Raw genomic sequence first — 13,530 nt, forward strand, 5'->3', positions numbered from 1 at the left:
AGGTGTGGCGTCCACTGAGGAGCAGCCAGCCCATCCTTCCACAGGAGGAATCCAAGGTCCACTGTGGCCAGGCACGTGGCCTGCACTGGGTGGTGCCCCAGCAGGGTGTGCTGAGCTCAGGGGACCAGCCAGTGGCTCCTCAGCTCCGCGGGCCAAAATGCAGTAGGAAGGAGGCCGATTGCAGGGCCCAAGCACAAGCCTGGAGAGGTGGGGGGGGGGGTCCCGTGGCTGAGAGGCCCCCACGCTCCTCCCAGCAGGTCAGGGGAGGCTGCCTGTGAGAGGGAGGGCAGTTCTGTGGGGGCTGGGGGGTAGCGAGTGGAGTTTGGCTGGCGAGGACAGCTGGTGTCCTGCTCCCCTGGAGGTGCGGGGCTGGCACCGGGGTTGCAGCGAGCACGCAGGAGGTGCTCAGGAGTGTGCGATCTTGTGTGCATTCCATAGGCGTGGAAGCGCTGCCCGGAGAGAAGAGCCCCCTCTGTGGGGGAGGGGAGAGCGCGAGGATGGCGGGAGCCGTGGAGCCAGGCTGCCTGGAGGAGGAGGAGAAGGAGCAGCCCGGCCCCGGGGACCTGCGGCAGCTGAGGGGGAGGGGTGCCACCGCGCTGTGGCCTTTCCCATCCCCCTCTGCCCAGGGCCCCGGCTGCCTGATGGGCAGCCTAGTCCCGCCCCCCGGGCAGCCGGGAGACCCATGATTGGTTGGGATCCTAGAGCCGCTCCGTCGCCATGGGGACGCTCGGGAGGCGCGCGTGCCCAGTGCCCAGCACCCAGCACGGGAACTAAATCTTCATAATCTACCGGCTGGGAGGGTGGGGGCCGGCGCGACCCTGCCCTAGGGGAAGGGGTAGCCTGGGACACCCGGGACACGGGTCGGTCTGGCTAACTGTGGCCACCCATTAGCCCTCCCACGCTGGGTACCTGGGCGCCACCGTGAACCGCGCGGGTAGCTCCCCTGACAGTGACCCCAGGTCTTCCAGGGCGGCTTCGTCCTCTGCGTTTTCCTCGGGTCGAGCAGGAGGCTGGCGCCTGTGGGGAGAGTGGCCTGGGGTTTATCTGGAGCGGCTCCTCTCCCAAAGTTCAAGTTTGTTCTCCCGGGCCCCGCGCGGGCAGTGCTGTACTCGCGGCAGCAGGGGGCGCCCTGCGTAGCGCTTTGTTGGGGCTGCCCACCTCAAGCAAGCAGGGATGGTCGTTTGAGGAGCTGGCGGTGCACCCTGGCTCCGAATGTCCCAGAGCACCAGGATGGGGCACGGCCTGCTTGGAGGAGGGAGTAGGTGACCAGACGGTCACACTGCAAGGCCACCCGCCTTCCCTGAGGACGTGCAGGCAGCATGGAGCAGAGGTGCAGTGCGGCTGCACGCGGCCACTCCTGGGAGCTGGGGGGCGGGGAGAGCCCGGCCAACCCCCCCCCCGCAGCCTCTGGGGCGTCCTGGGACCTCCAGCGGGGCCCCTCACCACCAGACCCTAGAAGCTGGGCCTCCCTGGACCGGGCAGGAGGAGATGCCACGCCCCGGCCACTCCGCTGCTGACGGCCCCTGTATTCTGGGCCGAGGACCCTGTGGTGCTCGGGAGGGTGTCAGGGGCAGGTACTCTGTGGGGGCCGCTGTGGCCACCATCCTGGGGGCGAGGCCCCGGGGGCCGGCAGGTACAGGGCTGGGGCCTCACAGCCAGGCCTCTCTTTGCAGACGACTCCTCCTCCGAGAGTGGCAGCGGCAATGGCTCCTCCACCCTGAACCCATCCACGTCCAGCAGCACGCAGGGCGACCCCGCCTTCCCCGAGATGAACGGCAACGGCGCCACGGCCCCCATGGACTTCACCGCAGCCGCTGAGGACCAGCCCATCAACCTGTGCGACAAGCTGCCAGCGGGGCCCGCGCTCGGCACACCCTCCTACCCCTCGGACGGCTGCGGCCCCGACGGGCTGCGGAGCCGCGTCAAGTACGCCGTGAAGACGACCCCTGAGGTGTGTACGGCTCAGAATCGGGCCCAGGCCTGGGTCCCCTCTACAGGTGGGAACGCAGACACCTGGGGTTTAGCTGGAGCCGGCCAGCGCGTGTGGCACCAGGGCTGTGCAGAGGCAGTGGGCCCGTGACGGGAGTGGTGTGCATTGCCCCCCTCCCTGGAGCTGTGTGCTGTGAGGAACAGCAGCGAGTGGCCCACTCAGCACGTGCTGGCCACTGCGCCTGGCTGCCCCATTTCACAGATGGCGCAGCAGAGGCCAGGCTGCAGGGATGCGGAGCGGGAGCTGACCAGGGTGGGCACCCGCACTGCTTCCTGAGGCCGTAAAGCTTCCTGCAGCCTGTAGGTGGCGCTGGCAGGCGCCAGCTGGGCTTGGGGGGCCGGAGCAGCCTTCTTGGTTGGAGCTGTACAGTGCAGGCCAGGGATGGGGGATGGTGCCCGCACCGCCTCAAGCAGCGTCTCCCTGGAAAGTTCTGGACTGAGAGGTGTGAGGTTGTCATTGTATGTCTGATTCAGGCCACCGAGGCCTGGCGGGGAGTGAGCGCCCCTGGAGCAACGTGACCGGCCCCAGTGGGCAAGCAGAGCTGCTGTCCCTGGGTAAGGCGGGTCCTTCCTGGCAGGGCCCTCCAGCTATTGTCGTGGGGCCCAGCAGCTCCTGTCTTGCGGTTTTCTCCACTTCTGCCGTGGCCCTGGCAGGGGATCTGGCTGGGGAGCAACAGGGATTGTGGGTTGCCCAGGGCCCTTGGCCTGCAGGCGGCCGGCACTGTGCCCCAGAGGTCTTTGGACTCTGCAGTGCTGTCCACTCACGTCTGCACAGGAGGAGGAGATGGGCAGAGAGGGCGGTGGTGGCCAGGCCAGCAGCAGGTATCTTCACGGACCCACATCTCGGGGAGCGCTGGGACCCCTGCCACCACCTGTTCCTGAGCCTGCTCACCTGCCGGGGCCGCCCCTCGGAGCGCAGGAGACAGGTGGTGCGAGAGTCCAGGCCTACAGGGTGACGAGGTGGAGAGGGGCAGGCTCGCCCTAGGGAGGAGCAGGTGCTGGCGCAAGCGATGCAGCATGGCTTGGCTCCCCCAGCCCCTTATTTATTTAAGAGGCAGGGAGACAGAGAAGAGACGGTGTGCCCATCCGCTGGTTCACTCCCAGGTGCCTGCAAGGGTAGGGTTGGGCCAGGAACTCAGGTGGGGAGCAGGGACCCAACCACCCAAGCCACCACCTGCCCCCTCCCAGAATGCACATTACCAAAAAGCTGGAATTGGGAATGGAAGCGGGACTTGAACGCAGGCACTCCGATAGAGGATGCAGGTGTCCCAACCAGCTGTGCCAACCCCCTCTCCTTCCCTCTCCCCCTTTCCCTGTTCATGTTGGCACTGGGGTGTGGGGGCATGGACAGGAGAAGCCGGCCCGGGAGCTCTGAGAACACACTTTGCCTAATGGACCTGTCGCCTGGGCTGGCTCACTCTCCCAGCCCATCTGCTCCTCCTCCCCAGCAGACAGCACACTCGCCGCTTTGGTGACAGCTTGCTTGTCAACTCAGGGTTGCAGTCCCCTAGGGATCAGGCAAGAAAACCCTGAAGCCGAGAACAGATCTTGGCGCCCGAGGAGGCGGGCGGGTGGCGGGGATCTCCTTCGTGTCTGGCTTTGCCTTTCACGGTTGTGCAGGTCCCGGTGCAGGTGCCACTGGGGTGTGAAGCTTCCGTGCACTGCTATGTGGCCAGTGGTCCCTTCCACGGCTCAGGGAGGTGGCAGCGGCAGGCACTGTCTCCATCTCACAGGTGGCGGGATTGGGAGGGAGAATGACTGGCTAAGGCTCAGGTGGCAGCTGGGTGTGCGCGCTCACCACCCTGCAGACCGAGCAAGGGCCAGGGGGCGGCTGGGCTGACCCTGCGCCTCGCCCCCTGCGCAGTCTCCCCCGTACAGCTCCGGGAGCTATGACTCCATCAAGACCGAGGTGAGCGGCTGCCCCGAGGACCTGACGGTGGGCAGGGCCCCCGCGGCGGACGACGATGACGACGACCATGACGACCACGAGGACAATGACAAGATGAACGACTCCGAGGGCATGGACCCCGAGCGGCTCAAGGCCTTCAACGTGAGCAGGGCGGGCTGTGGTGGGGCGGGGTCCTGGCCGGGGACGGCGTGCCCACGGCCCGTGTCGCCCACAGATGTTCGTGCGTCTCTTTGTGGACGAGAACCTGGACCGCATGGTGCCCATCTCCAAGCAGCCCAAGGAGAAGATCCAGGCCATCATCGAGTCCTGTAGCCGGCAGTTCCCCGAGTTCCAGGAGCGCGCGCGCAAGCGCATCCGCACCTACCTCAAGTCCTGCCGGCGCATGAAGAAGAACGGCATGGAGATGGTGAGCCCCGTGAGCCCGGCCGAGGCCCGGCAGTGGGGAGCGCAGCCCAGGAGGGCCGCCCAGCGGCTCTGGAGCTGGGCCCTGGCGCCCAGAGCCCCGCCCTGACCGGCCCCCCCCCCCCCCCGTTCCGTTCCGCCTGCAGACCAGACCCACGCCTCCCCACCTGACCTCAGCCATGGCAGAAAACATCCTGGCAGCTGCCTGTGAGAGCGAGACGAGGAAAGCGGCCAAGAGGATGCGCCTGGAGATCTACCAGTCTTCGCAGGTGCCCGCGGCTGGGGGGCGGGGGCGGGAAGGGGAGCAGGAGGGCGAGGCGGCAGCAAGAGGGGGTGGGGACAGTCGCAGGACGCGGTCTTGGAGGCCCTGCGGACCCCCGAGAAGGCCTTTAGCTGGGCAGTGACTGGCAACCACTTGCCCTGCAGAGGAGCGGGTGTAGAGCCCAGGGGGCGGGAGCAGCCAGAATCCCCCAGCCGTGCAGGGTGCCGGGAGCCCCGGGACTGGGCTGGAGCTTGCCTCTCTTCCTCTGCAGGACGAGCCCATAGCCCTGGACAAGCAGCACTCCCGCGACTCCGCAGCCATCACCCACTCCACCTACTCACTGCCAGCCTCCTCCTACTCCCAGGACCCCGTGTACGTCAATGGCAGCCTCAACTACAGCTACCGTGGCTACGGGGCCTTGAGCAGCAACCTGCAGCCCCCTGCTTCCCTTCAAACAGGAAATCACAGTAATGGTGAGCAGGGCGGCGGGGCGGGGAGGAGACGGGCCTGGGGGGTGGCCTGTGAGGACGAGAGGGAGTGGGAACGGTGGCTCCCACCCCCTCCTCCTCCATGCACGTAGCTGGTCCTTGGATTGCAAGGCCGGCAGGAGCTCAGCTGGCCTAAAGGAAACCCGGAGCCCCCTGCCCGCCCTGGTGACCCCCGTGCTGGTGCTTCCCTGGCTCCTTCAGGCTCCGGCAGGTAGGGCGCTGCTCATGGGGAAAGCTGGGTGCGCCGGGGCTGGGAGCCCCCGGCCGAGTCCCCGACGTGTTCCTGCAGCTCCGCTCCCGTGAGCCGAGCGATCACGCAGGTGGCGGCCCTGCGGGCTGTTGGGGAGCCAGGCTCTGAAGAGATGGGATCTTGCTCGTGCCATCCGGTGCTACGCCAGGTGGCACGGACCTCAGGCCCTCGCACCACGTGGCAGCAGGGAAAAGTAGGGACAGCCTGCGGAGAACTGGCCGGTACTGCCCGGGGGGACCCAGGGCCTCTTGGGCGGGGCACTTGGATGTGGTGCCTGCAGGGGAGCCCTGATGGGTTTTTGAGCACAGAGGGCCCCGGACTGTGCCGTCACCATCCTTGTGCCCGCCCTGGGGGCGAGAGGGCTGAGTGTGGGAGACAGGGCAGAAGCAGCGACTCTGGGGCTAGCACAGGGGTAGGGAGCGAGGAGAGAGAGGAGTGGAGGATGCCAGGGTGCTAGGGCACCTGGTCCTGGGTGTGGACTGAACACACTCGAGAATGCCGTGAGCCCTGTCCCGGCCGCAGGAGGGGCTGAGCAGCCAGGGAGGGGGCTGGTCCCTACTCGGGGCACAAAGCCCAGGCCCCCGCCACTGTCCCTGACCCCAGCCCTTGCCCCTGGAAGTGGGGAGGATGTGCAGGTCCCTGCAGGGTTCCTGCCTGGGCTTAGCGTCTCATCCCTTCCTAATGCCTCTTAACCTAAAGAGGAGGCTGCCTGGCCCTAATCCCCGAAGCCAAGGCCAGTGGGGCGGCACAGCGCGAGGTGGGGTGGGTGCCAAGGCCCCAGGGCCAGTGGCACCCAGCGCGGCTGTGTCAGAGCTGTCGCTGCCGGGGCTCCTGGGAGGGTGCTCCCTGCCCTGCTCACATCGGCCAGCGAGGCACGAGCAGCCCCTAGATGGCTCCCCGCCCCAGCCGCCCCCAGCCTCGGGACGGCGGTCGGTTTAGCTCCTCAACTGGGCCGTTGGGTCGGTGGCTCATTATGTTGCCATCTGAAGATGCAAATCAGCTTAGAACCCGGCTCTGCCTGTGTTGCTGCCCGCCGGCGACCCGAGCAGACTGGCCCTGGGAGGGGCAGCAGGGGCCGTCTCCTCCCTAGGTGTCAGCCACCACCCCAGGGAAGGAAGGAAAGCAGTGACAGGGCCGCCACTTAGGGATGGGGTGAGGACAGGACGTGGCACGCAGCTAGAGGGCGAGAGCCGCCCATGTCCTCTGCATCCCCGGCCGGTCCTGCGGTAGTGAGTCCCCCGTAGTGCACAGCCCCCCGCCTTCTCCACGTCTGTACCCCGGCTCTCAATTCCAAGGACATTGTTTACTGAGCGGGTCCTGGGACCTCCCTGATGCTCTCGTTCTCTGGTCAGAAGGGAAGTCACCCCTGCGACCAGCTGCTCCGTCCTGGACTGCACCTGCCTTCCCGGGCGGGTGCTGAGCCAGCGTCCCTTACGCAGCATCCATAATTTATTGCCAGGTTTTACCTCGGGTGCGGGTGTCTCCAGTGACAAGTGCCTCGCTTGTCCATCTCCCTCTGTAGCCACTGTAGATGCAGGAATGGGTGCGCCTGGCCATCTGAGCCTCCCAGGGAGTGGGGAGGTGACTGGGGACCCAGAATGGCCTCAGGCGTAAGATCATCTCCTGGGCGTGGGCGCGCAGGGGTGCAGCCTTGGGTGCCGGCTCCGGCTGCAGCTCTCCAGGGTCCTCCCCAGGCGTTTCCCTGCTGAGCACTCCTGGCTCTGTCCCCCGGGAGCCCCATACTGGGCAGGAGCCCTGTCCTCGTGGGCGGGGGCAGGCAGCCAGGCCCTGGGTGGTGAAGCCTTTCACCCACAGCCTCCGGCCTGCATGGACAGTCTCCCAAGAACGTGGCAGAAAGAGGCTTACCGCCCGCAGCCTGTCCCGCGGCCACAGCGCTCTGGGCACCTCCCTTGAAGGACCATGCGTGGGATACATGGAGAACCCCCTGGCCCATTGCCCAGGTCCCGGAGGTCAGGACCGCGAGAGGGCGCTGCGCGTCCCCCGCCGTCTCACGGCCTTGCCTCTCCGCAGGGCCCACGGACCTCAGCATGAAAGGCGGGGCCTCCTCGGCCTCCAGCACGCCCACGCCCACGCCCTCCAGCAACAGCACCAGCAGGACCATGTCGTCGGCACAGCTGAGCCCCACGGAGATCAGCGCCGTGCGGCAGCTCATCGCCGGCTACCGCGAGTCGGCCGCCTTCCTGCTGCGCTCGGCCGACGAACTGGAAAACCTCATCCTGCAGCAGAACTGACGCAGCGGCGCCCGAGCGGCCCGGCCCGGCTCCCCGCCTCCCCAGTTGGTACCTCTCGCTTTCTGCACGAGCGGGATCCAGAGGAGCACTCCAAGCACCTGAGACTTTGGGCACAAGGACACTTTGGAACCTCACCACACGGGTGCTCTGAGCTGCTCCAAGAGGCAGCGGGGCCGCTCTGGAGGGGCTGGGGCTGCAGCTCGCTTAGACGCAGCCCCGTGGACCCTGATGTTAGAACCCACCCCCAGATAATTACCTTTCAAGTCTTAGGTGAGCAGAATTGCATATTTATTGAGAAAAACAAAGTGGACCCTTTCTTCCTCTCCCCTTAGTAATTTATTTTTCTGAAAATGGATTCTTTTGTGTTTGTACAGATTGCCAGTCTGTGTGTGTCTGATCAGAAGGATGTACCCCTGTAGCCCACATTGCATAGCACTACACTGACGCGGGCCGGGGCTGGCTGGCCGCGCCCTCAGCCGGGCCGTCCCAGGGACGCCACCAAGCACCAGGACCTTCCCCACACCCATTGCAAAGCAGAACAGAAAAGGCACCCCCGCCCCGATGTGCAGAAGCCCCGGTCCCATGGTCACCTGTCTTCTACCTCACACTCCAGCGTGGGCTTTTTCCAGGATGTGCCCTGAGCCTGCTCTGAACGGCTGCTCCCCACTCGAGCTGGCCACCGGGAGTCCCGGAGCCGGAGCCCAGGGAGCCAGGCCTGAGCGCCTCTCTGCGTAGCTGAGAAGGAAGGGGCCACGGTGTCAGGGTGAGCCCTGGCTGGCAGGCAGCCGGAAGCGCTAGTGGGACCACAGCTCCTGTGCCCTCGCCCGTCATCAGTGAAGCGGAGAAGCCGCTGGGGGCTGTCCCGGGACCGGCCCTCTCTCGGGAGGGGCCCGTCCTGGAGGAGACCCTGTGACCCCTGGAGTGTGAAAAAGGGCAGAAAGCAAGCTGGCCGGTTCCCTTTCCCCGTGACAGGCACTTCCTCGTGCTCAGTGCAATACCTACCAGTGCTGCTAAAACCAGGGACTCACCAGACCTCAGCAGGCCCCCGGGGCCTCTCCGTGCAACACTCCGTAGCCATGAGAGCAGCTCTCTGCTGCCCGCCCGCCCTGCCCAGAGCTGGCAGGAGCCCTCTGTTGCCTTCCCCCCCACCCCGCGGAGCAAAGAGGCCCCCGGGGAGTCAGGGCCGAGTGGACCCTAGGATGGCCAGAGAGAGCCACTCGATCCCAGAGCAGGCGCCAAGCCCCCCGCCCCCCAACCCCAGACCAGCCTCTCTGCAGCCGACTGCCTGTTGCGGCCACTGCCTCTTGGCACCGTGGCAGACCACCCCTCAGGAGGGGCAGGACGGGTACCAGTGTGGACGCCCCATCCTGCCTCGTGTCCAGAAACCGCAAGGTAGGGTACCCCACCCTGGGCTCCCTCCCAGCCCGCGTTCCCCCACCTCGCCCCCTCGTGGCCTCCAACACCTGACCCAGCCACACCACCTCTGCCTTCCAGCTGCCCCCCCCCCCCAGGCCTCTGGCCAGGGCCGGGACACCCAGATGCACCCTCAGCACAGCACAAACTCCAGTGCCCAAGGCCTCTCCCACCCCACCGTCCACACAGCACTCCCCACCTGCTCAGTCCGACTCCCTGATGTTTGAATTTGTGTAAATACTTGTGTGTGTGTGTGAACAATATTGCAAAGTAATCATTAGATCTTTTGCAAACTGTGACCCCAGGCCATTTGTGAGAATCTTAATGTTAAGAACTGGCAGAGACAATCGCCCTAGAATTCCTGGTACTTAACATGTCACTTCTCCTCCCAGAGGAGTGCCGAGCTGGACACGCACGGCAGGAGAGAGACTGGGGAAGGGGCTTCCTCCCACCTCCCGTGCAGAGCACAGGCCCCTGGCCATGTGGGCTTTAAGAGAAAGGGAAGAGGAGTGCCAGTGGCAATGGCCCCGGGGGAGCCCCTTCGCAAAGGAGCCGGGGAGATGGCACCAGTGGGAGCAGGTGACGTGGTGCGATGGACTCGCGATCTAGTTCAGTCAGGGGACTTATTTCACTTGTTTTAAAAGACGCAGCTTCAACCCCTTCCCTATACTCCTGAGGTGGAGAGAGCGCCCAGCTCGCTGCCGTGCCACCCTCACCACAGAACACCCCCGCCCTGGGGGTGGGGGTGCTCAGGACACAAAGCAGCCATGTGGGGTCCTAGAGTCAAAGGGAAACACCAGAGGGGACCAGCCATTCGAGTCTCTGCAGGGCTGACCCTGGGAGGAGGGGTGCAGAGGAGCAGCCACTGGGTCTTGTGGGGTGACCCAACTGGAATCCACGTCACCGCCACCGCTCGGTGGTGCTCAGTCTGTCCCCAAGGATGGCGCCGAGGGGGAGGAGGATGGGCAGGGGTTGGGGGGTTTGAGGGTTTCCCACAGGTGGCACTCATCCGTCCCCACCCTGAGGGCCACTTGGACTCCAGGGGCGGCCACAGGAGTAACCACCAGTTCACTTTCAAAATGCTGCTTTGAACTCAGAGGGTTGATACTTTTAATTTGTAATTTTTTGTAAAACTTTTTACAAGATAGTAAAGTATTTCACCAGAACACCTGTTTCAATCCGTCCGTGGTCTGATTTTTATATAATTTAGTGGTGCTTTAGAAACTTTGTTTTTTTGTTGTTTCTGAGCTCAACAGCTCGACCCGTCTCCGCCTGTATCTACCTAAGACCAATGTGAACCTTTGTATTTTTGCTCCTAATTTTGGACTCAGTGAAAGTGTACTGTTTACATGTACAGAAGCCCCGCGCCCTGTGTTCTGCAAGACTCCCTCTTGAGGAGGAAGCTGCACCTCACGACGCTCATCTGCTTAGCAAAGCCACGAAACAAAAACCTCTCGCTTTTCACCTACGTTTCCACCTAAAGAGGAAAACAACTACGCACCCGTGGAACCCAGCCTCGCTGCGCAGCGCCTGGGAGCGGCAGCCAGAGCCCTCCAGCAGCCTGGCCCTGGGACGCTCACGATGCCTCGCGTGGCCTTCAGGACCGAGCCACCCAGGACTTGGGGACAACCCATGAGGTCGTCGATCCCCTGGCATATGTAGACCCGTTTTGGAAGAGCTGAGTGCGCACGCGAGACGAGGCGCCGAGACCTCCCCGGAGGCAGCTGGCTCCGACAGCAGCGCGCGGCTCTGCAGCCGACGGCGGACGGCACCGCCTTTTCACGGTGACTCTGACTCGATGGCTTCACCTCTAAATTATATTTTTACAGCTATGCACCTATGCAACTTAACGTGGCTCTTCTAAGCAGGTGACGACTTCCTCCTCAATGCTCTCCAGACAAACGATTTGTGTTCTCTATAGTGAGTTTTCCCGGTAAACGTGGCTTACTATTTTAATTCTTAGAGTGTGTCTTCTCTCCGTGATGCGACTAACCCGTTTTGTTTGTGGAATGACTGGCACAGGCCACCTCCTCTCCCCCACTTAACAAAAGACCAATGAGCTGTTAATCGAGCTGTTATCTCCATGGTATTACTTGCTAAATGCACTGATTTCTTAAGTATGTGGAATCCTTTTCCTCTTGAACTGTATATCATATATAAGACTGAATCTACTTAATAAACACTGAACGGCAAACCCAGCGCTCCGCTTCCTTCCTCTGTGTCTGTCGCCGGCGGCCTGCAGCCAGCCCCACCCTCCTCAGCCTCGTTGGGCACGGCGGCGGCTTTCTCCTGGTGGAGCCCGCCGTTTCCTAACCAGCCACCTGGTCCGCAGCAAGCTTCCCCCCCACCCCCCCCCACCCCCGTTAGAAAGGGCAGGAGACCAGCCCTGGCCAGAGGTCGGCGGGTGCCCAGCGCCACAGTAAGCCTCGCCACCCCGCCGTCCTACCCCGACCCCCACCTGCAGCTGTAGCAGAGGCAGTGGGCTGCACCGTGCCCGACTTCAGCCAGTAGCCACGGGCCCCAGGGCAGTGCCTGCCAGGCCAGCCCTGGCCTCTCGCTGCAGCAGCCCAGGGCCCGCTGGCCAGTCCCCTTGGAAACAAAAGGGCCCTTTCCCAGGGCCCCCGGGCGCAAGCCGGCTTTTCATCCTCCAGAGGCACTCAGGGTCAGCCTTAGGAAAAACTGCAGGCGCTTGGCTGGCAACACACACTCACAGACCTAAAAACAGCCAACCGGCGCCGCGGCTCACTAGGCTAATCCTCCGCCTTGTGGCACCGGCACACCGGGTTCTAGTCCCGGTTGGGGCGCCGGATTCTGTCCCGGTTTCCCCTCTTCCAGGCCAGCTCTCTGCTGTGGCCAGGGAGTGCAGTGGAGGATGGCCCAGGTGCTTGGGCCCTGCACCCCATGGGAGACCAGGAGAAGCACCTGGCTCCTGCCATTGGATCAGCGCGGTGCGCCGGCCGTGGCGGCCATTGGAGGGTGAACCAACGGCAAAGGAAGACCTTTCTCTCTGTCTCTCTGTCCACTCTGTCAAAAAAATAAAACAGCCGAGTTAAGCGCATGATTTCACCAGCGAACCTGCACATGTGGATGCCCGCATGGCCATGTGGCCCTTACCAGAACCTCTTTCTCTTACACTGGCCCAGGCATCCTTTTTTTAACGACAGATTCTGAGCAATAGCCACAAACACACGACGGGTTTAAGAGACCAAGGGGGGGCGGGGGCAGCAGTCTGGGGCTCTGCACGGAGGGTACGTACTGCGGCCACACACACATACGCACGCACAGGCAGGCCTGGGCCCACAGGAAGCACCTGGACGCTCACCTCCCCGTCAGGAGCCACACACCCCCAGTTTGCCATGGGAGCTCCTCGTCCTACCCGGACAATCCCTGCCGAGACTCACTGAGGCACAAGGGACCCGCGGCAGCCAGGGGGGACATTTCCGGAACACGCAGCAGCCAGGGGGGACATTTCTGGAACACGCTGCTCCATGCGCACACTCACCTCTTCTGCAGGAAAGGTGCAGCTGTGCCGAGATCCCTGGGAAAAACCATCGATGGCAGAAGGCGGGTGGCTCATCCCCGGGAGGCTTCTTCACGTGCAGCTGTGGGCCAGGGCAGTGAGCAGTGGACACAGGACACCATCCGCCGGACTGTCCCAACAGTGAGCTAAAAGGTACTCCATGGCCGACAGGCAAACCTCCCTTCATTTGGGGGAAAAAGAGCGCGTGCACGCACTTCTTCAAGAAACCTAACACGCACTCAGGAAGCTTAGAAGCTACGAGAAACCTAGGCAAAACCTTTACAAAGTCCCGTCTCCTCCTTAATGACTTCTCCTATATACACCGCCTGGCTCAGGCTTGTCAGCCAGAAGGCGGGACGGGGCCCGGCTGTGAGGGCGCCTGAGGACCCTGGCCAGTGGTGCATCCCTGGGGGAAGAGTCCACGCAGACGCAGCTCCACCCACGGGGGGAGCGCCACTCACCCTGCACTCTGCTGGGGGCCATGTGAGTATTTATAACACCATTCGCGTGCCATACGCAATTATCAACCCGAAATGAGCCTGCCGTAGATGTACTGAATTCTGGCCCGCAGCCGGCACTCCCCACCCCCGGCACCCGAGAGGCAGTGTGGGTGCTGTCCTCGCTGTCAAGGTCGCAAGTCCCACCCTCATGGTGGGTCCCGGCGGCGCCCCCACACAAGGGCATCAAGGGCTGGTCCCAGGTGGCCCCGGCGGATGCAGGCCACTGTTCAGCATGCACACAGCCCTCACCAGCCGGCTCTCACTTCAAGAGATGGGCACATGTCAGATGAGTGAATGATACCTTGCTGGGCCAGCAAGACAATTTTCTTTCCATATTCTGAGCACGGCTCTTTGTCCTTTCCACCAAGAGTCAAATAAGCCTCCTGCACAGAACATTCAGGACCGCACTCAGCTACTGGAGCAGGAGACCAAAGCCACACGTCAGCTTCACAGCCCACAGGGCCCCAGCAGCAGCTCCCCTCCCGGGGAGGGGCAGGGGAGGCAGTGAGGCAGGTGGCAGTGGCCGTACACACCTGTCTCAGCCT

General features: G+C 63.8%; 1 protein-coding gene across 6 annotated transcripts in view; it reads left to right on the forward strand.

Annotated features, from left to right (window-relative positions):
• NOL4L (nucleolar protein 4 like) overlaps positions 1 to 7,928 on the forward strand; it is a 113,155-nt gene extending 105,227 nt beyond the window's left edge. For all 6 annotated transcript variants that reach the window (XM_002710921.5, XM_089307196.1, XM_051845101.3 and 3 more), the window contains 6 exons: positions 1,674 to 1,951; positions 3,854 to 4,039; positions 4,113 to 4,304; positions 4,447 to 4,569; positions 4,834 to 5,035; positions 7,332 to 7,928. In XM_002710921.5, coding sequence (XP_002710967.2) covers positions 1,674 to 1,951; positions 3,854 to 4,039; positions 4,113 to 4,304; positions 4,447 to 4,569; positions 4,834 to 5,035; positions 7,332 to 7,552 — 1,202 coding nt within the window. In that variant the 3' untranslated portion in view covers positions 7,553 to 7,928. The remainder of the gene's footprint in view (positions 1 to 1,673; positions 1,952 to 3,853; positions 4,040 to 4,112; positions 4,305 to 4,446; positions 4,570 to 4,833; positions 5,036 to 7,331) is intronic.
• The last annotated feature ends 5,602 nt before the right edge of the window (positions 7,929 to 13,530 follow it).

The sequence above is a fragment of the Oryctolagus cuniculus genome, chromosome 11 (genome assembly GCF_051225735.1).
Source record: "Oryctolagus cuniculus isolate XC-2025 breed Fujian yellow rabbit chromosome 11, ASM5122573v1, whole genome shotgun sequence".
NCBI classification, from domain to species: domain Eukaryota; kingdom Metazoa; phylum Chordata; class Mammalia; order Lagomorpha; family Leporidae; genus Oryctolagus; species Oryctolagus cuniculus.